General features: G+C 40.9%; 2 protein-coding genes across 7 annotated transcripts in view; one reads left to right on the forward strand and one right to left on the reverse strand.

The window, feature by feature from the left end:
* Positions 1–561: 561 nt before the first annotated feature.
* Positions 562–6,901, forward strand: rlig1 (RNA 5'-phosphate and 3'-OH ligase 1). Its single transcript, XM_085780138.1, has 7 exons — positions 562–831; positions 1,653–1,770; positions 1,875–1,970; positions 2,154–2,270; positions 3,414–3,608; positions 5,076–5,245; positions 5,919–6,901. Exons 1-7 carry the CDS (start codon positions 742–744, stop codon positions 6,102–6,104), a joined length of 972 nt encoding a protein of 323 aa, XP_085636264.1. The 5' UTR covers positions 562–741; the 3' UTR covers positions 6,105–6,901.
* A 458-nt stretch (positions 6,902–7,359) lies between these two features.
* cep290 (centrosomal protein 290) overlaps positions 7,360–25,268 on the reverse strand; it is a 42,448-nt gene continuing 24,539 nt past the window's right edge. For 4 of the 6 annotated variants that reach the window (XM_085780132.1, XM_085780131.1, XM_085780134.1 and 1 more), the window contains 17 exons: positions 22,362–22,575; positions 21,764–21,901; positions 19,263–19,484; positions 18,494–18,616; positions 18,248–18,390; positions 16,512–16,667; positions 16,100–16,223; positions 13,764–14,405; positions 13,345–13,479; positions 11,889–11,975; positions 9,887–10,051; positions 9,683–9,805; positions 9,414–9,583; positions 9,187–9,328; positions 8,330–8,406; positions 7,848–7,942; positions 7,360–7,725 (listed from right to left, as the gene is read on the reverse strand). In XM_085780132.1, the coding sequence (XP_085636258.1) occupies positions 7,481–7,725; positions 7,848–7,942; positions 8,330–8,406; positions 9,187–9,328; positions 9,414–9,583; positions 9,683–9,805; positions 9,887–10,051; positions 11,889–11,975; positions 13,345–13,479; positions 13,764–14,405; positions 16,100–16,223; positions 16,512–16,667; positions 18,248–18,390; positions 18,494–18,616; positions 19,263–19,484; positions 21,764–21,901; positions 22,362–22,575 (3,001 nt within the window). In that variant the 3' untranslated portion in view covers positions 7,360–7,480. The remainder of the gene's footprint in view (positions 7,726–7,847; positions 7,943–8,329; positions 8,407–9,186; positions 9,329–9,413; positions 9,584–9,682; positions 9,806–9,886; positions 10,052–11,888; positions 11,976–13,344; positions 13,480–13,763; positions 14,406–16,099; positions 16,224–16,511; positions 16,668–18,247; positions 18,391–18,493; positions 18,617–19,262; positions 19,485–21,763; positions 21,902–22,361; positions 22,576–25,268) is intronic. The other 2 variants (XM_085780135.1, XM_085780137.1) reach the window with 1 other exon arrangement.

The following is a 25,268-nucleotide window of genomic DNA, read 5'->3' on the forward strand; positions in this document are numbered from 1 at the left end:
GGAGTAGCCTAATGTATAAAGCAAAGAAAAGCTCATTACCAGAACATTTACAGAACTTGTTCAAACTGGAGGAAGAGGATAACAGACTGACGCTTGATTTTAAACATACATTTGCAAGGCTAAGCAAATGTGTATTTCTAAACAAATGTGTATTTCTGTTGCAGGTGTAAAACTATGGCATTCACAAAGCAAGGAACTGAAAGGTTGTATAAGTATATCTCAAGTTAAAGAAAATGTTTTAAAAAATAAAATATTTTCTTCATCCTGCTCCTTTTCATTTATGGTGACTATACAGTATGTGTACATTATGTAAATGTGCAACCATGTGTAGTATGTATACCATGAATGGAATAAATCAAAATGAAATGAATATGGGCTAATATAGATAGATGCATATTTATTTGTTCCCTACAGTTGGTTAAGAAATCCCTTTATATTATATTATATTAGATATTATATTATATTATATGTTTCTGAATCATTTAAAAAAAGAGTTATATCAAATGGCCACACATGAGCGGTGGCGCTAGTGAGTCATTTCACTGTTTTACAAACGGGATAAAGAGGAGAAGAAGACGCAGACCACGTGACCAGAAAGCTCACCTGCATCCTGCATCCATGCTGCTGCTGCTGCTGAAGAAACGTCGCTAGAAAGAGAGAGAAACCCTCCTCTCCTCTCCTCTCCTCTCCTCTCCTCCTCTCCTCTCAGCGGTAGCAGCCAGACGTGAGTCCGACTGAGAGATGAGGCGTCTGGGCTCCGTGCAGCAGAAGATCCCGTGTGTCTTCGTGACGGAGGTGAAAGAAGAACAGTCGAGAAAACGAGCGGCTCAGGTGAGTCAGAGTGTTAAACAACAACAACAACAACAACATCAACCCAACATCTGGAAACAGCTGTCATCATGTCAGCTGCTGCTGCCTGTCCTGCACGCGACCACAACAACATCCTGATGTGTTCAGGGACCGTCTGTAAATGACTGAACACACACATACACACATACACACAGTCCTATAACGTTACGCAGTTTCGTTTTAAACACGCACACGCTGACGTGCATAAGAATAAATATACAGAATGAGTAGAGAAACAAGGTCCCGACTCATTACGGAATGAAACATGTCGATAATCGATTATTCGGCCCATTATTGGTCATGTTGATCCCTCAAATATGTATTATGTAAACATTTTAATGTGTGACAATAAATAACTTATATTATTTAAAGTGGCAGCGGTGCAGCTCTGTTGTAAACTCCTGGAAAATGTACTTACATTATACTTATCGATGGATATTTATATTGATTGATAGGCACATCCCTTTATCTCTGGTATTGATCACTGCTTTACCTATTATTCATTCATAATACTGATGCCTATGAAGCAGCACACCACAGTGCTCATAATAGTGTGCAGTGTTAATAATAATAACAATGATGAAATTGATAATAAGCTTTATTTATAGAGCACTTTCTTGACAAAGTTACAGAATAAAAAGCCCAGCAGAGAAAAAAATAAAATGTAAAAGCAACCATGTTAATGAAACAAGAGTTACATCAACTTCCTGCCTGATACTGTGTAATATGTGGAAGATTTAATTGTTAATTAAATTGTAAAGTAAATTACAACCTGTTTTTTTTTTCTGTCTCTTCATCTTCAGCAATTTCAGGTGGTTGCCACGGACACATTGAACCCCGTCGCCACGGAGGCCAGCGTCGACTGTGCGCTCGCCACAGAGAAGCTGGACGGGACCTGCTGCTATGTCACGGTTTATAAAGGTGAGCGTTGAACCGGTCGTCTGTTCCTCCTGCTCCTTGATGTTTCATTGGAACCTGAATCATCACATTTTTATTTTTTTGCCTCTGTGTCCGTGTTGATGCAGGTGAGCCGTACCTGTGGGCTCGACTGGACAGGAAACCCAACAAACAGGCAGAGAAGAGGTTTAAAAAGCACCAGCACACTCACAGGAGCTGTAAAGGTCCGACTCATCCCTCTATCTATCTATCTATCTATCTATCTATCTATCTATCTATCTATCTATCTATCTATCTATCTATCTATCTATCTATCTATCTATCTATCTATCTATCTATCTATCTATCTATGTGACAGGTGAGTTTCCTTGGACTGGCTGAATTGGTTTTTACGTTTCCTTTTCCAGGTTTCCAGTGGAACGTAGAAGAGGATTTTAAGACGGTGCCTGAGACGTGGATCCCGGCTCACAGGGTCAAACATGACAACGGCCGCCCGCTGCCTGACGAACACGGACACATCCCAGGTGCTCACACGTTCACATCCTCTGTGTCGGATGAGATAAAGTGGGCTGTGGGGTCAACCGAATCAACCGTCTTTTGTTTTTTGTTTTTTTTCCTACAGACCGCAACATAGGCTCACGTCATGATAACTTCTGTATTTTGGCTATTCAAAATTCCACAGTCCATAGTCCCCCCCCCCGGCCGCCATCGTACACTTACGTTACGGCGCATAAATACAGACATTCATTCAAATCTGCTTTAGCTCAATGCAGCAGCAGGTGATTAAAACCCTCTTAATTAATTAAAAATCCTGAATTTAAATCAACATATAGCAAAATTGTTGTAGATTTTGTGTTTGCAGTTCAAACTGACTGCGTCACCTCCATCACTCATTAGTGTCCAATTCTGTCCAACAAGGGAAACACTCATATAAGATCCACTGCTGCACAATAAATCCAAATATAATCAATATTACAATATCCAACTATTAAAAGCCTTTTAAAAATAGTTTAAAAATAAAATACTTCCGTAAAATACCATTATTAAAAAAGGCAGCAGTGCAGTAAACTATTTCTAAATGTAAATAATAAAATAAAAAATATCTTATTATTGCAGAATAATTTTGCTTTTCTTACTCACTTATGAATGTGGATTCAGTTTTCTATATACTTTTTAATAGCTTTCAAGTGATGTGACCAAAATTCAAAAATGTAAAATAAAAAAATCACATCATCAACAATTTAAAATTTCTTTCAGTGAAAGTGAATGAAATGCAAAAACCAATCAATGAATCATTACCGTAATATCTGCTAATATCAGTTCAATTACTTTTCTTATCCTTTGTGTTGTGATGAACTTATTGATACATAGCATTTAAAAACTCAAAATTTAAAACCTCAATGATTTTGAGTCTTAAATCGACTTGTAATTGAAACATCTGGATTCACTAAGTTCATCTGTACGTGTGTAAATTTAAATAATTCTGTCATTTCTATTTTATTATACTCTTTTATTATAGTCTATTTTATTATATAGAGTATTTTCATCATGTAATTAGAATGTATTCATGTTATATTGGTGTGTGGGTGTTAGGACAGACCTGGAGAAGATGATGATGATGATGATGTGATGTGTAAAATGTGTCTGTGCTCCTTGTGAACGCTCAGGCTGGGTTCCCGTGGAGAAGGACAACAAGCAGTACTGCTGGCACTCCTCCGTGGTGGACTACGAGGTGGGGAAAGCTCTGGTTCTCCAGCCCGGCGCCGACGAAGACGAGCTGGAGATCGCGGCCGTTCCTCTGGCCGAGCTCATGGAGCAAACGCTGGAGCTCATCGGAACCAACGTCAACGCCAACCCATACGGTAACGACACACATACAGGCAGCGTTGTGTTATTATCTGGGGAGAGTTGTTTTTAACCGCTCTTTAATTCCTTAATTAAATAATGATTCAGTTCATTTCCTGCAGTTGAGTCTTGACATTTGAGACGGATGGTTTCCTGTCTGTGAACATATTTCACTGTCACATTGATGAGATATTGGATCCATGTCTTCATCAGTTCCATCGTATATTTTCTAAAACAAGACAACAGATGTTGGAAATGTGACACGGAGCATTAACTGAATCAGACGAGTCACTCCACCACCCCGTTTGCATGTGTTCATTTATTTTTTTATACTCCCATTCTGTTTATACCAACTGTACAGTTACTACACACCCCTCCGCACTTATCTTATACAGCAGGGAAAATAAGTATTGAACGCATCATTTTTCCCAGTAAATGTATTTCTAATCAGTCTATTGACATGAAATTTTCACCAATGTCGGTAACAAGCCCAGTGATCCACACATACAAACAAATCAAAAATATTTATGTCCATAAATGAAGTTAATTCAACTAAATATTGGCCTTTTATTGTGGCTAATTCTGTCTAATCAGCATCTTGATATGTTATATTTTTGTTCAGTGTATACATACTGTTTAGAACACGGCTCTCTTGAATACTCGATTCTGATTGGTCAATCACCAATATTCTGCGGTGTTTATTTCTCGATAGACCACCGCTGAGCGGACCGTTGCTAGGGACTCCATAGCAACGGCCGACTCTGCATGTCCGGTCACGGCCGCTGTTTTGCTGAGCCTCCTCCCGTTCGTGCATTTGAAGCCTTTGATAATCAAACAGTGGATCGATGGATTACCATACACGTTACGTGTATTTTGTGTTGTCCTATCTGTCATAAACAAGAGATTATGGGGTGCGTTTGTGTCGCGGAGCTACAGAGAGGAGAGGAGCTGTGACACGGTCAGAGGTTCTGATGCAAGTTTACTTTTCAGCCACGATGTGGAAATAACTTAGGAGCCTCCACTCTCCCTGTAACAGGTTACAAGTCGTTTATCTAACATCACTATTAGTCCGAAGCTATTTAATGACGGTAAAAATGAAACATAAAGTAAATATCCTGACCTATATAAAGGTTTCTCATAACCAAGGTGTCACACAAGAGACATCTCATGATGATGGGTCAAAGCAAAGAGCTTCTCTCTCTCAAGACCTTAAAATACTGACGGCGTTGGTTACAGACGTGTTTCTAAACCCCTGAATGCACCGAAGTGAAAAGAACATAATTTCACCATAAACTGGGTTTACAAGGTGCTCCTGCAAGATTCCTGACAGAAGAGTCAAAAGAATAGTCAGAAGAGTTGTAGAGACCTGGAATTAGCAGGTACAGTGACATGAACTGTACTACTGCTGTGTAGAGTCAAATCCTAAAGTTATGTGTCAGTCTGAAAGTGTAAAGTGAGGTGTTTGTGTGTTTGTGTGTGGACAGGCCTGGGCAGTAAGAAGCAGCCCGTCCACTGCCTGGTGTCCCACGGGAGCGTCCAGATCAGAAACCCTCCGCCCGTGGACTTCCAGCAGCTCTGCTCCTGGTTCCAGGAGAGTCCAGACGGCCGCGTCGAGGGCATCGTCTGGCACTGCAACGACGGCACGCTCATCAAGGTGGGACGACTCGTCTAGTTAGATAAAGTAAAAGAGAAGATGAGTTTGTGTGATGTGCAAGCTGCAGGTTTTGCACTGCAACCTTTTACTTGAGCACTGTAGCACCTTATTACATTGTATGTTGTTGTTGTTTGTGTTTCTTATTCCATCTTAGCACAACTCCAACAAAAAACCCTGCTCTGGTTCTTGCATTGCTGCACCCCCATTTCATCTATCCATCCCTGACAGTTTTTTATTGCGCACTGTAGCACTTTATCACACTGTACTATATTTTGGTTTCGTTGTGTTCTCAATCCATCCTCGCACAACTCCATCAAGAAACCCTGTCCTGTGGTCTTGCATTGTTGCATCTTCATCCATCTTATCCATCCATAAACAGTCTTTTTTTGTTTTTTCTTTTGTTATAGTAGCGTCATGGTAATTGTCTCTCTTTGTAGTTTTTTTGTCTGTTGGTTTCTGTTGGATACATGTGTGTTTTTCCTGTTTTATGAATTCTGTTATGTCCTTGTGTTTATTTTAATGGCTTTTAACACCTTGCAAGGAGGACTACAGTCGGAAACTAGCCGTTGGCTAACACTGGCACTTTTACATTTTATTATGTCCATTAATGTGCATTGTCCTCCTTAAATAAAAAAAATAAATAAAAAAATTGAACCGCTCTGTGCTCCTCCAGGTTCATCGTCACCACCTGGGACTGAGGTGGCCGGACGGGGAGTCCAGCTTCGGCGAGCGCTCGGTGGTCGTCCGTGTCGACGGGGAGGTCAGCGAGTACAACAACAGCACGGACTTGTTCTCGTCTTTCTCCTCTCTGAACGGACGGTGCTTCAGCCGGCTGCAGGACGTCCACTTCAACCCGTGACTCCGCGGTCGGAAGAAGTTGAAACATTCCCTCTCCTTAAAAAAAGCTCCAGCTTCAAAACCCCGACGGGATTTATCACTCTGGCCAGATGTTCTCGCCTGTAATTCCAGATGTGTGTGGTTTGAAATTCCCACCTAAGGTTTCAGCACAGTTCAGTTCAGTCACTTAGGGTTTTCTATATTAAAATAAGTCTTAATGAGAATGGTTTACGACGATAACTCATAACTCTTATCTCTGCAGTTAGCATGCTAACCAGTTAGCCTCGTCCGGTTTAGCCGTTTTCCGATAGCGAGTCACTGTAGCCTCCGATGTGCCCCGAAGACGAAGCTCTTGTCCTGTAAATACAACGATGGCTGAGGCTCTTGTTCAGCGGCAGAGCAAACGTACAAATAGACAGTTTGGGCTTTTTCTTTGCAGAAACAGAAACGTGTGCAGCTTTGAGTTTAAAGTGTGTTCACATTACAACAACAACGGTTTTCTCTGAGCTGTCCGCAGAGATCGGTGCAGTATTTATTCACTACTCTGAAACCCCTGGTGGTGCCAAGCTGAAATGCAGTCGCCGTAGCTACAGTGAATATGAAAGATACATTTCAAACACGAGGGCTGCGTCTGCATGCTGATACGGCCACGCAGCACAGAAGCTGTTATTGCTGCAATAATGTGAATATAAAGATTTAATGTAAAAAATGAGCGACCAACTGGACGTTTGTACCGAATTAAGTTCCTTAAATGTTCCATGAATAAACTGTAAAAAAACAACTGTTACATCTGAATAAAGAACAAGTATGTGAACAGTGTGATTGTTATCAAAGCTGTTTTATTGACAAAAACCATACAAACACAATGTGACAAAACTGTACAAATATAATAAAGAAATCTTATAAATATACTACATCTTCGTATTAACAAAAACAGCTGCTTTATGGAAAAGGCTAAAGGAGCTAACATGTAAACTTCACACTGCTCTGTCAGGACAGAGATTTTAAACTGCTTCATCTATAAAAACCTTGATTTACATTAGTGTTCAATACTTTTATATACACAACTTTGATTTTCTGTGATCTTGAAGATGGGTTAAGAACAGTTTGGAAATGCAAAAGCAAAACCTGAGCTTCAGTACCAAGAACAAAAAGGTATAAATAACTTACACCGAAAAACATTTAAAGAAAAAACTAAAATTTTGTCCAAAACAACAACAAAAAAATGAAAATAAAAATGAAATATAAATAGCAACAAATCTGATCAGTTTGGTCCCTGACAGTTTATTTTTATACCTTAATCATCGAAGCTGAAAATGACTTGAAAAGTTCATGATGATGATGTTGACTATTAAAGAGCATCCAGCTGTGGTTTTTACCTGCACATCTGCCCGTGCGTTAGCTGACCGACACGTTGGGCAGTTCGACTTTAACGCCGAAGCGAGCGCACACCTTCCTCAGCTGCTCCTCCAGCAGGATGGTCTTCTTCACCTCCACGTTGTAGTTGTACTTCAGGTCCTCGATCTCTTCAAAGAACGTCGGGTCGAAGTTTTCCAGCTCTTTCTTCAGCTTCTTCACCTCCGTCTGCAGCTTCGTCTTCTCGGCCTCGGACGCCTGAAGCAGCGTTTTCAGCTTCCCTTGATCTGCAAACGACAAAACAAACAGCTTCAACTCAGCATATTCAGATCCAGCATCTCTCGCTGCCATTTTCATAGTTTGCAGAAACAACAGTGTGTGTGTCTGTGTGTGTGTGTGAGAGTCTCACCTCTCTTAGAAGACGTCTCTCCGTATCGCTCGCTGTACTCACCGAGCCTCTGCTTCAGATCAGCGTTCTCCCTCTGCAGCTCGGCGTTCATCAGTCTGACAACAACGCGGAGCAAATGATCAGTTCCACAAGTCGAATAATGTGAAGAAAACGTACGGGATCCACGTGGGAAATCATCACTGCCTGTAAACAAACTAAGCTAAACTGTGTTTTGACAGTCATGAAGAATTACTGACAGCAGTGGAGATGATGATGCCGTCTGTTACAGAAAGAGTGAGTCTGGTAATAAATCAATAGGACTGTGATGATACAATCATCAGTGTTTTCCAGATGTTCTGTCATTTAAATGATTCATTCCAATCAAGTCGGTCTAATTAACCACCGATGTTTCTGTTTAGTTTTTCCTCATTTACATACAGTATTTACTGGATGTGATGTCACAATGTGCCACTTTGGCTGGATCATTAATGATTCACACATACCTCATGGCCTGGGAGTCCTTGCTGAGTCCTGCTGCATCCGTCTTTGCAGAAGTGGGAAAACCTTTCAACATGTCAATCTAAGAAATGAAGAAAAAATGAAAACTGTCAAACTTCCATACATAGATTTGAGTGGATTTGTGGAGTATCTCCTCCTATTGGTTTACATTAGCTCACTTGCTTTTGATATGCATTCCTATATAATTTGTGATGTGTATTTCTACTTTCTATATTTTGGGATTGTATACACTCCTTCTTGATACATTATGAGTTGGTACAGTAGATTTAGATGATGCATTTGTATCTCATTATTGTAACGGGTCCTATTTATTATACTTCTTTATGATTCATCTACCTATATTGTCTCCTTTCATGAGAGTTGACACTTGTCAGATGATAGAATTTGTATTACTCTTTATACTACTATTTGTATGTACTTGCCTTTTATAGATGAGCTTGTAAAGTGGTACTTGTATCTTATTGATTGATTGATTGATTGATTGTCGGGCTGTCAGGATCAATATGTCATTCACCTTGTCTATTTAAGCACACAGCTGATGACAATCAAGAGCGAATCTGATGAAGCAACATGTGAAACGTGTTGTTTGCCCCTTCTGTTTTTAGTTTTGATAATTAATCTTGTCTATCCTATGCTCTAGTGTGCGCTGGAAGTTTTTTGAATGTATAATTAAAACTGTCTTTGAGCTCTGAGCCTGTTGTATAGAGACTCACCTCACCTTTCACCTTCAGACAAATTGATGTACGCGTCGATAGAGAGTCTAGAAGTCTAATAATTAAACTTCAGATGTAAAAGTCTTTTGGTAAACACAGGTTTCAGTTTCAGCACAGTCGTCCTGTACCTGGTCCTCCAGGCGGCGGACGCTGGCCTGCGCTCTCTCCTCGCGCTCGTTCACCTCCTTCAGCTGCTGCCTGAGCTGCGACAGGCTGGAGGTTTTCTGCGACAGCTCCTTCTCCAGCTCCTTCATCTTGTTCTCAAACATCCTGCAGATGGAAGTCACACAAAAAAAACATGAATAACCTGTATATATATATAATTATATATAATTTCATGTTTCCGTCTGCTAACCTCGTCACCACGGACGCCTTCCAGCTCTTGCTGTCCGCTCCCTCTGCGATGGGCCTGGACAGAGCATCTCGGAGACGCTGCTTGGTTTCCTCCAGCTCCGTCTCCAGCTTCTCGTTGTTCACCTCCAGACTCATTTTGGCGACTCTGAGCTTCTCTGCTGCCTCCACTTCCTGTTTACGATGAGAAACACACACACACACACCAGTTAAAGACGGCAGAGATGAACCTACAGTATTCAGCTTCTGTCCGAAAAGATGTGTTGTATTTACCCTCCTGTTCTCTCTGCGCAGACGTTCATTTTCCATCACTATTTTCTCCAGTCCTTTGGTTTTGGATTCAAGTTTTGCGTTGAGCTCGGCTTCACTCTGACTCTTCAGTTTCCCGTAGTCGGCCTTGAGAGAACAATCGTTACCGTCAGTCGTAGAAACAGAGCAAAGACGTAAATGAAGAACCGACAAGAAGGAGACATAAACCTTCAGCCTGTTGTGCTCTTGCTCCAGGGCAGAGATCTTTTCTTGATGTGCAGGTGCGCTGGATTTCTTCAGCGTCTCGTTTTCCCTCTGCACCCGCTCCACCACCTTCTTCATCAGCCCGATGGTTTTCTCCAGTTCAGGAACCGTTTTCCCGCTGTGACCAGTCTGACGAGGAACACGATCCAAATCATGATCACGATCTACAGTTCAAATATTCAGTTTCTTTGATATTTATTTTATTAGATAAGATGTTTAAAACTTAAAAATAATATGTTTAGATAGATAGATAGATGTTATCAATCCCATCTCCTGTTACTCCTTTGTTTGGTCATTTCTGGGAAAAGTTCTGAGCTAAAAGTTGATACTTATTCAACAAACTTGAGCCAAAATCACAAACACAAACATAGAAAAACATTATCAAAAAACCTGCAAACACACAGAAATATAAAAAATAAAAAAGGGTAGAAGAAACACGTAATAAAAAAAAGAAACTAGGAGCACTGCTGTCAACTTCACTCAAAAGTGCAGATTGAAAAATCTCTCCTAGTTTTTTATTGACGTTGAAAAACCTTGTAAAACCAGAGATATGATAGTTTTAAAGAAGAAGTCCGGTTGCTTTTCCTCTGTTTTGCTAACCCTCCTCTCAGCCATGTGCATTTGTTTACAATGAAGCCGGCAGGAAAGAAATCACTAAGCAGTAGATAACATTATATATCATATGCGACGTGAATATTTGTGTAGTTTAATCTATCATAAACAAGAGATTATGGGTTGTGGGGCGCGTTTGTGTCGCGGTGCTGCAGAGACGAGGCCCCGATCTTGCAAAGGTGACAGGGACATGGAAGGCAGAGAGCCTCCATTCTCCCTCGTAACAAGTTAAACTGTTTATTAAACCATCAGAATTACTCATAAAGATGTTTAAATGAGGTAAATAAATGTAGCATAGTTAAGCTACAAATCCTGCATAGCTCCTCTTTACTTCGTCATTTTACAAACTGGGAAAAAGTTAAAGCAGAAGTAAGCGATCCGGTCGTTTTGGGTAATGCTGCGTTCCAGGCAGACTTTTGAAACCGTAAATTACAGCTTCAAGTCACGACTTAGTAGCGTTTCAGGCAACCCACTTGTGTTTTTCCGACCTGTTTTACCTGTGAAAGTGCATTATAACGGCCACTCGTAACTTCCGACCCGTGAACTCGTACCAGATCGAACTGGTACGACTTCACAGGTCGGAAAAACGAGTTGCCTTGAACGCACCATAACAGTCCTCGTCCCTACGTCACCACATTCAGGCGCATCCCTTGGCTGCACACACAGCCCTTCATGCCGTTCTCTCTCCTCATTGGATAAAAATTGTTGGATACGAGAAAAGTTTTCTCCTCGGCTCAGAGCAGAGCAGAGTGACTGACAGACCCGTGTTTCAGTCCAAACACTCTATGTAAGTGATTGCTGTCGGAAGATATAACTATTTAAGACTTATATTAACACAAAAATATCGCTTACTTCTGCTTTAACTATGTTAATAAAGTAGGTTAAAGTGAAAAAATAACTGTCAAATCATGTAGGTGATCTGTTGTGCTGAAAATAAAAGACCCAACATGGGTATGGTTAAGATTTTTTATGTGGTATATAAAGGAAAAAGTCAAAAGTATTTAACCAAATGGGCCAAAATAAGCTCAAACCCCTGAAGGGTTAATCACACAAGACACAGGATGATATCTTTATGAAGCAGGTTTGTTCTACATGTTTGACCGGTCATTGTGACACACAGGCTGATAGCTGTGTCTCAGACGAGCAGATAAAACCTGAGTCCACATTAGTATCAGGAGATTCAGAAGAGAGACGCCTAATCTCTGCTGTGATAGTAGCTGAAGCTGCTGATACACACTGTTGTAGTTTATTAGGTGCAGCAACCAGACCTGATAGCTGATGATGGATAGTGTGACTCTCCACAGCAACAGCAGTTCATTTGAGGATAATTCTGGGATATCATGTAATAACTTACTCCTTGAGCTTGAACCAGCTTCTTCTTCACCTCAGCCTTCTCCTTTTTCAGCGCGTTGCACAGCTCCTTCAGGTCGGCAACTTGATTCTGTGGAAAACAAAGGAAAACTGGATGACAAAAATGATATAAATCACTTGTTTCCAAAAAATTACATGCTCATGATTTTGTTAATGTGATTAGAAGTTCATAAAACAGCTGAAAGCTGAAATAACAAATGGAGACGTGTGTGAATCGGTGCTGCAACAAACTTTTCACTTTTTAATTCATATCTTATTTGGTATTTGTAAAAGCTTTGTATATAAACTGATAGGTGACACATCTCAGCATCACTAAGGGACAGTTTGGGTTATTTGATGTATGGTTGTGTGTGGTAGTTATTTACAGTCATTTATATATTTATATTTATATAAATATATAGCCTTTATATTTATATTTCAAACCCGAGCGACTGCAATTAGGACATTGTCTCTATAGCAGGGGGGCCAAACGTATGGCAGAACTTGCCAAGACTGTGAAAATTACATAGAAGACAGAAGAGGCATAATAATGTTCAAATTTCATGTAGTTTTTCCAAGAATTTTTTATAGTTAATTAGCTGTAAATATCTTAATGATGTTCTTTTACTTCTTTGCACCAAAACAAAGGGAAAATGTTAAGAGTTCTCATTATGTATAGGTTAATATGCTTTTATTTAATTGGTCTGGTCCACTTCAGATCCAGTTCCACTGTATGTGAGCCGTTATGTGAGCTCCCACATAGTACACTGTAGGTGCACTTGTGTGTAGGAATACAGTAGTTCATGGGTCGAGAAAACTCTAGTACCAAAGAAAAATGCAGCTGTGACAGAATATTCTACTTTTCGGGGACGCACGGTAACGGTCAGAACCGATACCGGTAATTATCACCCCGATATTGGCTGATAATTATTGGCAAACACACAGAAAAGTCAGATTATGACATTTGACATCAGCCATCGTTGCCGTGATTTCCCTAATTTAAGTCTGTTGCCCTCTGGGTTGATTTGAAATAATAATAAAGGTTGATTTTTGAAGAGTCATAACTGCTCTTGTTTTTGTTGTAGTGATGACAGTTCTGTTATTGTATTTAATCCGTGTCAGAACTATAATGTTCAGTTCATCTTAACCTCAGGTATTGATATAAACTATTAAAAATGTTATCGGTTATGAGAAGCAGGACGTTATTGGTTATTTATGGGGGAAAAAAAGAGTTATTGTGCATCACTACTACTTTTACCTTTTCATGCTGCACAGTGACATGATGCTCTGCTAGTGTGCTGTGTTCCCTGCTTCCTCTCTCACACTGCAGCCAATTATACACTAGTTGGCCTGAGTACCTCACACAACCCCATGTCAAACATCCCAAACTATCCCTATGAAATGCCATAGAATCAGCTCTGGTACTAGTCCTGAACACTTCGCTGTCTGCTGTCGTGCACCTTGAGTCTGGGCAGGTCTTTGCTGGTTTGCTCCAGCTGGAAGCGCAGCTCCAGGTTCTCGGAGGCCAGCTTGAGGTTTTCTCTCTGGAGGTCCTGATCTCTCTGAGAGGGAGTTCCAGTTCCTCGTCCCGAAGTCTAGAGGAGAGCAAAAGGTGTAAAAGCAGACAGAGCCAAGGAAAAGGACTGAATAATAAGTCTGATGATCACAGTGCAGGAAAAAAACATTGCATGTTCAGAAACATGAGCTCTAGAGGAGGAGGTGAGGAGGAGAACAGCTTGAACTTGTGGATCTAAACACAACCACAGAAACCGTTAGTGAGGAGAGGAAAAACACCAACAACACGCTAACGAACCACTGAACCTTCACTGTCACATCTACCACATCACTGGAGCTGGGCCACTACAGACGCCTGGAGTACCTTCACGTATCTAAGCGATCTGCTCTCTTGTTTTCGAACGCGCTCGTCCCTTTTTCTACCGACGTACTCGGTGCTAGACTGAGAATCCACGTCAGTCTCTACTGAGCGTGACTGTGGTGGATTATCCTCCTTTGTAGTCTCCAGAGCTTCATCTTTCTTCTCCTCCTCCTCCTCCTCGTCTGCCCTGATCCCCCCCTGATCTCCGTCTCCATCTCCATCATCTATCTCTGCACCGCCCTCTTTCACACCCTCACAGGTTTCGCCCTCTGCGGCTGCTGGTTCGGAGGATGACATCACAGACTGTGGTCTTCCTGACGGATCATCGGGCCCGGGCTCGTTTTCTGTCTGTGGTTGAGTCGGCGAAGCGTTTTCTTGAGGATCAGGAGAATGTGGGCTGCCTGGATGATCTGCTTCTCTAAGATCTTCTTTTTCTTCTGCTTCTTCTTTGTTTTCAGCCACATCTTCTCCAACAAACCTGGTTTGAGTTGCCCTGTGTGTCTGCCTCACCTCTGGCTCCCTCTGATGGTCAGCGGGGGGTTTAGCAGGACGAGGCGACAGAGTGTTCCCTCGCCGCGAAGCGTCCGCAACATCCACAGTGACGGAGCAAATCCGCCTCAGAGCCTGAGGGGAGGGGCTTTTTACCTTTTTCACAGGCAATCAATCACATTACATCCAGTTGACGGAGGAAAGACAGATGGAAAGAGAGAAAAAGAAGGATGAATAGAGAAACACAGAAAAGGAGAAACATCTTTGGCGGATTTACACTATGGTCTGGTGTAAGCTCTTGATCTCTAACTACTTCTGTGACTCCGCTGACAGCGCTAGTGATGACTGAGGTGTGAAGGACAGAATGTGTATATATATATATATACAAACGTGTATTTTTTATACACGGATGCCCATAAAGTTGTAATAATTTTGTTTTCAGACATTCTTCTATTTGATTCTTATTATATAAAGGTAAATTGTGGTTGAAATTTCAGTGATATGTTTGGAAGAGATGGATCAATAGAGTTTTGAGACAGATATACATTTTATCTATCAATAATAAATCACATTGTCACAATCAGTTCATGAGTTCATGAGAAGAGGTAAAAAAAAAAAAAAATGTTATTCCAACCTCATGGGCTACCGTGTATTTCATGTTTTTAATGAATTTCAATCTGTTTTCACTTTAAGATTTCAGGGTCTTTTTGTTTTTCGATGTAAAAACATCAGTTCAACTCAATTCAGTTCATCAAACATCTGTTTTATTTTGTTTAGTTTTGATATTTGCAGCCGAAAAGCCTTAAGCGCAGCTTCTTCCCAGAGGCTGTGAGGCTAAAAATGTCTGTCCTCCACACTTTGTGACTACTTGCTGCTTGGTTTAACTACTACTGTTGTAATCATTATTATTATTATTATAAGGTCTATTTTTATATTGTTCTCATCCTGTATGCTGCTTATTTTGTTCCTTCATGTTATTAACATATTGAATGACAATAAACTGAACTGAGAACTACTAAAACCTATTTGATAAGTTACCTCAGACCTCAGGCTTGTTTTTTCTGATTAATTATACAACTAAATGTTTCAATACTTAAAGGAGCTATATGTAAGAAATGTATGGCAAGTGATCATAAAATCACCCAATATGTCACCAGAGACTAAGGAATCATGTTATTTGAAATACTGATCTTACTGGAAACAATAGTACGGACAGAATATTCCAAATATTTGCAGCACAAAAATGTTCTGATTTTGTGTTTTGGCCTGTTATGCCACCCACCACAATCTCCCAATCACATATCAGAAGCATTTCGTCATCCAGGTTGCCAATTAACACTGAGCTGCAGCTACAGTATAAGCAATTTCGGATTAGATTTTATGATGCTAACATTTAAAGACCTCACTATGACTCTCAAACACGTCTTAACAAAAGCAGAAACAAAACCAAGATCTGCATAAGAGGAGATGAGTTTAAAAGATGGAGACAGCTGAAAGTAGAGAAGAACTTGAGGACAGATGCTGGAGTGGATAATTTTTTCTCCTGGACACACACCGAGCTTTTTGCACAATAATCCGTTTTCCCACCGCGCGTATACAGCTTTATCCGCTTAATTTCCTTGATTTCGCTCATTTTCCGGTGGCATAGAGACTGTGTGAGTGAGTTTCAGGGTACCAGAGCCACAAAGCTGGAGTAGAGCAGAGGTTAGCGTGTGGCTATCTGGCAACCTCGAATCTGTTTTGACAGGTTTGGCCACAGTTTTACATACAGCTCCTTTAAGGTGTGTTTAAAGTGTATATTTTTGTCAGCCTTTCAAAGCTAACATGGCGTAAAGCTGCTGAGTTCTTACAGAGGGTCTGGACGGCGGCTCTCTGGACGTCTGGCTCTCCAGAGCCTGGACCCTCTCCTCCAGGTATCGGTTCCTCAGGGTCAGATTCTCCATGGCGTCGTCCCGGGGCAAAGCCTGGTGCTGTCTGCAGATTTAATACAATATACAGAGATCAGATCAGAGTCTGGATTGTACAGCGGTATATTATGGGGGAATTTTATTACACGGATACATCGTGTAAAAATTCCTGCTTAAATAACCTTAATTCATACATATAATGGAACTTATTCTGTACATAATGTTCTCATACGTTTCCAATAATGATGATATGATTATATGATTATATTACAAGAAAATTACGCAGCAGAATGAACATTACATCAGAGGTTACATGCTGTTTAAAAAGGTTAATATGTTCCCATTGCATAGATACTTTATGATGAGGATCTGTTTCTCCAGGTCGAGGTTCTTCTTCTTCAGCTCCTCCATCTCCTTCTCCATCTCGGTGGATCTCACTCCCACCACCTGGTCGGCCGTCACACCTCGCGCCTTCAGCTTTCTCTGCAGTGCGCCCTTCTCTTGCTCCAGTCTGCACACACACAATAAAACAGCGCAGTGTAAAAACAGAGCAGGGGACCCACAGCTGACAGAGATGTAAAGGAAAAGTGTGTGACAGCTCCACCTGAAAAAACACACAAAAAAAAGCAACACTTTGGTCCATTTTCAAAACTGACAGTGGCAGTTCAGGTGTATGAGAGGTAAATTACACATTAACACCAGATCAGTGTACCAGTGCCAAAACCCCTTTTTTTGATATTCTTTGATTCCAGCTACTTAAATTTGAGATCTGTTACTTTCATTACACAGTAGGAAAGTGAATATGTTTGGGTTTTTTAACAGTTTGTCATATAAAAGCGTAAAGACCCCCCTACTCTTTATTATTGTGTTACAGTTAACAAGTAAAAAGTAACGCTCGCCATGGGACCTCAGTCCGGGAAAAAATCTCTATGTGAGTGAACGGGAGTCAAAATTTTATTTCGTGATCTGATTGAATTGTGCCATGAGAAAAATATATGACCTCTACCTGTTTAAAACATCACATTTCATGCCAAGAAATCAGCAGTTTGTTGTAAAACTATTATAAAATAAAATTCCGTAAATCTGTAACCAGAGAGACGACAGGTGGCGTAGGTGACGTCACACGCCACATGTCAGCTACTCCACTTCCTGTTACTCTGGTTCAGGCATGTCCAAAGTCCGGCCCGGGGGCCAATTGCGGCCCGTGTTCAAATTCCCACCGGCTGCAGCCTGTCATAAAATCAATAATATGTACAAAAAAACAAACCAAACACGTACAAAAAAAGCTATTGTATATTTCACCAGAAGATAGCAGCAGATCTGTGGCCGCACTCTAGCTGCATGACCCTTGACCTTTCCGGCCCATTTCTAAAATCCTAATATAATATAAAATATTATATGCAATGTTTCAAATTAACCTAGATATGTTTAAGCTTCTTGAAAGTTTTTTTCTTTTTTTCCCAGACAGACTTTTTCTTCATTTTATGTGGTCTTCAAATATGAAAATAAAGAGTGATTTTGGTAAAACCTTGTTTACATTTATTTGTATTCTATGTGAAGAAATTAAAGAATGCCATTTGCAATCTAAAAATTTTTTTATTAAATAGTTAATTTGCATTTAATGCTAATGGCTCAAAGGATGTCAGGCTGAATGGTCGGCCCCCACACATTTTCACCCCACCAAATCTTTGCAAAAAGTTTGGACACCCCTGCTCTAGCTAGTCCATAGAGCGGTCTTCACACAAAATAAATTCTTCCGTTTCCGTTTTACAACAAACTGCTGATTTTTTGGCATGAAACACGATGTTTTAAATAGGTTAAGGTCTTTTTTTTTCTTCTCATGACGCAATTGAATCGGCTCACAAAATAAAATTTTGGCTCCCATTCACTTACATGGAGATTTTTTTTCCCTGAATTGAGGTCCCATGGCGAGCTTCTCTTCCGCTTCCGCATAGGCTCTCTATTGTGAGAGATTTACTGATATCATGGCGTATTTTGTAAGTTTATGAACTTAATGTAATCATGTTTCCATCTGTCAGATACATACAAAGAGCTGCTGTGTGAATGACCCATGCTGATGCTCACACTGACCTGCTGTAGAGGTCTTTCAGAGTGCTGAGCTGTTTGGTCAGAGACTCATTCTCTCGTTCCTTCTCCTTCACCGAGTTCTTCACCTTGTCCATCTTGGCCTGCCATCTCTTCCCCTCCTCCCACCGCGCTACTTCTTCTTTGCTCTGTGGAGAGACGAATTGAATGACACCCTTGTGCTGTTATCCTGCTGCACAACCCCCTCCCCCCCAACGCACAGCGCTACTTGATTCGTTTTGATCTTCAAACCTTTACCTGGTCGTCTTTGGTATTTTTCGTATCTGCTCGTTTCTCCAGGTCCGACTCCAGCTTCCTGATCTTCTTCTGCATATTCTCCACGTTCGGCCCCTTCCCATCTGGTTCTGGTTGGTTCTAATCAGCAAAACACAGAAGGAGAAGGAAGATTTTCATAGCACCTCACTTTTCTTCGACAGCGTGCGCACATACACACGCACACACACACACATAAAGCAGAGATGGATGGCGTTTCTAACAAAGTGCTCCATTCCCTGCTTGATTTAATTGAGAGGGAGCGAGTGGGCGAGGCGCTAAGACTGGAAACACTGGGAAGGTTACGGTCACACCACATGGCATCGTGATCGAGATAAGAGACAGACGGGAAGATTTAGCTGAAGCCCCGAGATAGATTACATGCCTGGTGGCGCTGATCCGCAAGAATACCTGAATAATTAAATCATGTCTGATATCCACTGGAAGAATTTATCTGAAATCTTAAGAAGAATGTGAGATCCTCATTCTCGATGCATTCCTCGATTTCTTTTTTTAATTTGACGCGGAAGAGCCCGCTCTGGGTCTTTTTGCACGTCCTACATTTCAGTGTTTCTATCCCATTTCAAGGTCTGCATGTCAGTCAGAGGACTCCGGTCACTTGTCCACATGATGTTATGCTGATAACGCAGTCGCAGTCATGCGGCCGCCGTTGAGCACATCGCTCCGCGGCTTGTGTAATAATAAGAGCAGCGGCCGGCGAGGCTAAGCTCGTTACAACACCACCGACCTGCAGAGCGCTGCTGAGCCTCTTGATTTGTTGCCTGAGCTCCTGGATTTCCTGCTCCTTCTCCTCCCTCTCGGCCTGCAGGCGTCTCTGGGTTTTGTGACTCCTCTGGAGGTCCTGGTTCAAGCCGTCCACCTCCTCCTTCAGCGCGCTCTCCCGACCTCTGGCTGCCTTCACAGACTCCTTTGCAGACTGGAGATCCTCATTCAGATCTTGCATCCGCGCCTTTGGAGAAGAGAGATTAAGATACTGGTTAAAAAATACATGTCTGGTGATGTACAGTGTAATTTTCTTATTGGAAAAGGATCCAATGAAAAAACACCAAATAATGTCACTGATTCTTTAACAACTATCACTGATCCAAAGCATTGTACAGGGTGACATGTTCATACAACGAATACGATACGACAGTCCCATCGACAGCACAGTACGCAGTCCTCCTACCATTAATGTAGTGCACTAGATAGTTTAGATATGCATCACTTATATCCTACAGATGCAGTGCCATTCCCCCTTCATCTAATTGTTATTGAAAATAAATCAAGGTCCAAAAAGAAACTCAAAAAAAAAGCTGTAAAACACAGAGAAATTGTGTCTTAAACCAATTTTATTGTTTGCTTCTGGTCAACTATTTAAAAAAAGGTTTTAATCTTCTTGTTGTATTAAATGTACATGTGATCTTTGTTATTGTATATTTTTTTGTCCTGACTTTATTGCTTTATTGTTTGTCTTGTCTTTTAAATGGACGCAAATGCAAAACCATGGTGATATGGTGACGAATGGGGATCCATACACAAAAAACAATAAACTATTTTGCTTAGTGAAGTTCAAAAGGGACTGGCTGGAGGTTAAAAAAAAGAATAATTGAGAGGCTGATTACTGTTGATCTTATTTGCTCATCAGATTTGTTAACAACAAGCAAAAACAAAGACCACAGCCCAACTTCCTCTGTTTGTAATCTATCTGTGTTGAGCCTGTTATATTGTACAGAATATTTTCTAATTGTGATGGCATCTTAAATCTTCTGTCTTATCCTGGTACATCTGCATTTCTGTTTTCTTGCCTGTATACAACATCTTGCATATTGCAACATATTGCACATCTGCCCGTCCTGGGTCTCTAACCCTGTTTTTTCCCCATTAAGGGTTTTTTCTTGGGCGTTTTTCCTCAGTCGATGTGAGGGTCTAAGAACAGAGGATGTTGTCATGATGCTGCGTAAAGCCCTTTGAGACAAACTGTTTGTAAAAATGGGCTATACAAATAAACTTGCCTTGCCGTGCCCTTGTTTATACGCCCGGTGTGTATATATATATGTATCTGTATAATGGTGTCACTCCATAAGCATCTCAGCCTGAAGGAAAACAGCTGTGAAAGTTTAAAGGTGGGCATTGAAGACCCAAATGGGTGAAGTCCAACCAATAAATACTGAGTACTTGTGCCATAACGTCGTCCAGTTGCCTTCAGTTTACGACTATCTGGGTTAGTCATTACAGTACTATGTTTTGGCTCTTAAAGCAATTTTCCCTCTCATCCAAAAGGCTTCTTCAGTTCTACAAAACTGGTGTCAGAGTCCCAGGTATTTAAAGGGATACTTCACCCAAAATCAATAATTCACCAATCACCTACTCACCGTCATGCCAAGGAAGGGTTCGGAGAACTTTCGGAGTTATCAAAACGCTTTTGGAGTTCCAGGGGGGGTCCGGCTGGCAACTGATTTTCATATAATGGTGGCGGATAGAGTTCACTTTTGAATCTTCCAAAACACACACTGTGAAACATCCAGATACCTCCATACTGCTCGTCCGTACTGACCCAAGTGTCCTGAAGTTGCCACATGAAAATGTTGTTAGGAAAAAATGTATTTGATCTCTGTTTTTATCCTTGTTGTAGCAGTAGCTCCCTGTGTCTCTGTTGATGTTTGTGCACATGCGCAAGATTTGCTGCGAGATGTTCGTTCGTCGTTGTAAACCATTGGATGTATGATGTAAATGGAAGAACATCTCGCAGCAAATCTCGCGCAGCCACTGGGAGCTACTGCTACAACAAGGCTAAAAACAGAGATCATATATATTTTTTCGGAACATTTTTTTCATGTGGCGGCTTCAGGACACTTGGGCCAGTACAGACGAGCAGTATGGAGGTATCTGGATGTTTCATAGTGTGTGTTTTGGACGACTCAAAAGTGAGCTGTATCCGCCGCCATTACAGTATATGAAAATCCATTGCCAGCCGGACCCCCCCCTGGAACTCCTAAAGCGTTTTGATAACTCCAAAAGTTCTCCAAACCCTAACCTGTGGTGCAGAAGCCTTTTGGATGAGATGGGAAATGTCTTCAAGAACCAAAGAGACGTCCACTTGCCTTTGATTTTAGCACCAATTGACTACAATGACTCAGATGAATGAGAAACTTCACAGTCATCTTACCCAGATGAATGGACCGCACATGGCTATCAGTCTGTTTTGACATACGATGGAGTTTGTTCTGATGACACAGGAAGTCTTACTTTTAGATCTTTGGTGTGTTTGTCGATCAACATCTGCACATTGAGGCTCTCTTCTTTCTGAGCAGCGCTGGCGATGACTTGCTGCTCCGCGGCTGACGTCATCTCTGCCCGCAGATCCAGCAGAGCTTTACTGAGCGCCTGGGGGGGGGTGGGGGTGGGGGACAGGGAACAAAGAGATGGAAGCTGTTATTATGATGAATAATACGATGAGTGCAGTGGCGAGACCCTCAGTGAATCATCCGTTTCTGCTACATTCATACACATCATTCATGTTTCACAACACAGGGATACAAGTGAAGGAGAGCAGGACGGCTTCCAGACCAGGATGCCAGTGCATGACACAGCCAACAGAGAGAGAGAGAGAGAGAGAGAGAGACAGATTCATTTATATGATGGATTTACAGCACTGTGTCCACCTGGTGTGCACATCTTTGGAAGAAGATGAAACAGACCGACTCAGGGGGAAACATGCAAAAAACAACAGGCGGTGGTGGTGTGTCCTCATTCCCACAGAAATTAACTGAAATACTTTATACTACACTTCATTCCAGACAGGACAAGCAGAATGAGTAAAAAGTCGGTGATTTAAAAGACCGACCTTGAGCTGCTTCTCTTTCTGGGTGAGCTGTGCTTTGAGTCGTTCCACCAGGTTTTTCATGGTGTTGCTGGGGGAGCGGGTGTTGGCCGCCTTCTGGGCCTCCAGCTCGGTCCGAAGGTAGTTCATCTCCTTCTCCACCTGGGCCGACTGGCTCCTGTGATCCTCGCTCTCGCCGCTCAGCGCCTTCAGATGGGCGGCGTGGTGCTCCTCCAGCCTGGAACACACCGCCTCTTTTTAGTTTGTTTTAGAATAACAAACTGTACCACGTCTTGTCACTGTTAACTAGTATCAAAACATAATTTCAAACACTCTACACAAGAGACAGCAGGGAGTACTAAGTGCTCTAAATAGAAAAAACAAGTTAACTCCAGGTGATGCGTGGTCAGGGCTCCAGACTGCCTGAATGGAGGCATTTTGCTCTTAAAATTTGAGACAGTGTAAATGCATTTTTCTTCTACTTGCACATGTGCAACCAGTAAATTTGCAGGGTTTTTGTTTTTTTTAAACTGGTGAAATGTGGAAGTGGCAACTCAAAGAATGTGGTACCGTATATATCACTACATATGTCAGGCCAATGTGAAAAGGAAATGTGATGATTTGCTTTGCAAGTCCACTTATTTTGTGCGCCCCTAAATTTTCTGCTTTTCAGCTCGTTAAATTTTAAGTTAGGGGGCCACTGTGCTCCGAGTTAAAAAAAAAAAAAAGTTAGTCTGGAGCCCTGGGGGTGCTCTTTAAGTAGAAAAAAGGACGAAAAAAGCACCAGGCTTGCTTCAGACACTCACTCCCTAGAGCCAAGGATTGTTAAATAAAAGCCTTTAATAAAAAGCCGACTGGTTTAAACTCTGTAGAGCAGTCCATCAGGGAGGGGGGGATCTAAAAACAACTTCTCCAAAGGGAAACTTTTGGTTTTTCACACTCAATGCCTTAATATATCCAGGCCTAAATGAGGATATTGACTTTAGACCCTTCTTGTAACAAAGTGTCAGCCTGTGATTGTGTGATGTTGTTTTTTTGATATGTATTATAATGAGATGCTTACAGTACAGGCTTTTTTTTTTAAACAATCCTTGTGTGATGCCTACTGTCTAATGCTTTTTCGTCCTTCTAAGACTTTTTTTTTTCTTGTCTTGTCTATCTGACATGGATGTAGGGAACTGATGAACTTTCTCCTGGTCATATGGACGTTATTCAAAAATGTGATCAACGTGTGACCTTGTTCTTGTGATCTGTTGCTAATTAGTCCAGTAATTTTAGGCCAAAAAAGGGGTCAACGTTAAACAAATTGCAACAGAAGCAAACTCAACTGATTTTGTATCCTCAGCATGTCCTGAGTGAGGGAAAAAAAGCCCCGAAGAATCCCATTAGGGGAAAGTTTCGAAAAACACCCAAACATATCCCATTTATACGCATATAAAAAATGTTTTCACGTGTATTGGGTAAAATTTTTATCCTTTAGATATCTCCATGAAAAATACTGAGTTGATTACTTACATTAAGACAAACAAAAAATGTATTACAAGTTTTTTGAAATTCTTTGTTAACATGAGCAAATTTGCATAAATGTGTATAAATTTGCATAAATTCCACCGTTTCGACGGCACATGTATATATGAAGGTGCTGTGGTGATACCGGCATGGAAATTGGAATGAGTTGACTCCATCGGTCAACCGACAAGTTGACCACTTTAAATTTCAAGATGACTGCAATTTTTCAAGACAGCCACATTCTTAGTAGAGCAGGTATGACATGAGCCAACAGTGCATAATCCAATTACCTATGGCTAATTTGCACACATACAACACTGATCTAAACATTGAGTAGAGCAGGTGAAAATGTCTTGTTCAATCTTGTTAACATATAATATGTTAACAAGATTGAGAAGGACATTTTTTAACTGTAATATGAAGAAATGGAACCAATTTAGGCCCATGAGCATTAATAGAGACGGAGCATGTCATACCTGCTCTACTAAGGGTTAAGGGATGTCTTGAAAAATTGCAGTCATCTTGAAATTTAAAGTGGTCAACTTGTCGGTTGACCGATGGAGTCAACTCATTCCAATTTTCATGCCGGTACCACCACAGCACCTTCATATCAACATGTGCCGTCAAAACGGTGGAATTTATGCAAATTTATGCAAATTTTCTCATGTTAACAAAGAATTTCAAAAAACTTGTAATACATTTTTTGTTTGTCTTAATATAAGTAATCAACTCAGTAATTTTCATGGAGATATCTAAAGGTTAAAAATTTTACCCTATTCACGTGAAAATTTTTTTTTATATGCGTATAAATGGGATATGTTTGGGTGTTTTTCTAAACTTTCCCCTAATGGGATTCTTCGGGGCTTTTTTTCCCTCACTCAGGACATGCTGAGGATACAAAATCAGATGAGTTTGCTTCTGTTGCAATTTGTTTAACCTTTTCTCATAAAATGACTGGACTAAATGTGGCACGCTGAGTCATGAGCAGCGTAAATAACAATCGCACACACAAACATGATCAAACATGATCTAAAGTTTACACTACAGCAAACAGAAAGAAAATTATCAAAAAACTACAACCACACAGAAAAAAAATATACATATGCTACTTAAAGGGATCCCGCTACATGTGGGTTGTATCCCAGCTCCATGTTTTACATGCACTAGTCTGTTTTTATTTTATTCCTTCCCAATGATGCCAGCTTTAAATCCCATGCCCAGTCCAGGCTTGGAAGTCGTCTCAATACATGATAACTATCAGTATCGATGATTATCGACCAAAGCACACAGATAAGTCCACTTTTTTACCCATTTGCACCCTAAGTTGATTTGAAACAATAATAAATGTTGATTTTTGAAGAGTCATAACTGTTTTGTTTAGTCATCTTTTCTATATGGCCTTTCTTGGCCTCAGTTGTGGAT

Source organism: Trachurus japonicus, chromosome 6 (genome assembly GCF_045865225.1).
Source record: "Trachurus japonicus isolate A0001 chromosome 6, Traja_1.0".
In the NCBI taxonomy this organism is placed as follows: Eukaryota; Metazoa; Chordata; class Actinopteri; order Carangiformes; family Carangidae; genus Trachurus; species Trachurus japonicus.

What these genes read in the sequence shown, in the direction of transcription:
- rlig1 (XM_085780138.1), top strand. Translation starts at nt 742, where the DNA reads ATGAGGCGTCTGGGCTCCGTGCAGCAGAAGATCCCGTGTGTCTTCGTG. An exon ending in CTATGTCACGGTTTATAAAG is followed by an intron (nt 1,771 to 1,874) that starts GTGAGCGTTGAA and finishes GTGTTGATGCAG; the next exon opens with GTGAGCCGTACCTGTGGGCT. An exon ending in ACGACGGCACGCTCATCAAG is followed by an intron (nt 5,246 to 5,918) that starts GTGGGACGACTC and finishes GTGCTCCTCCAG; the next exon opens with GTTCATCGTCACCACCTGGG.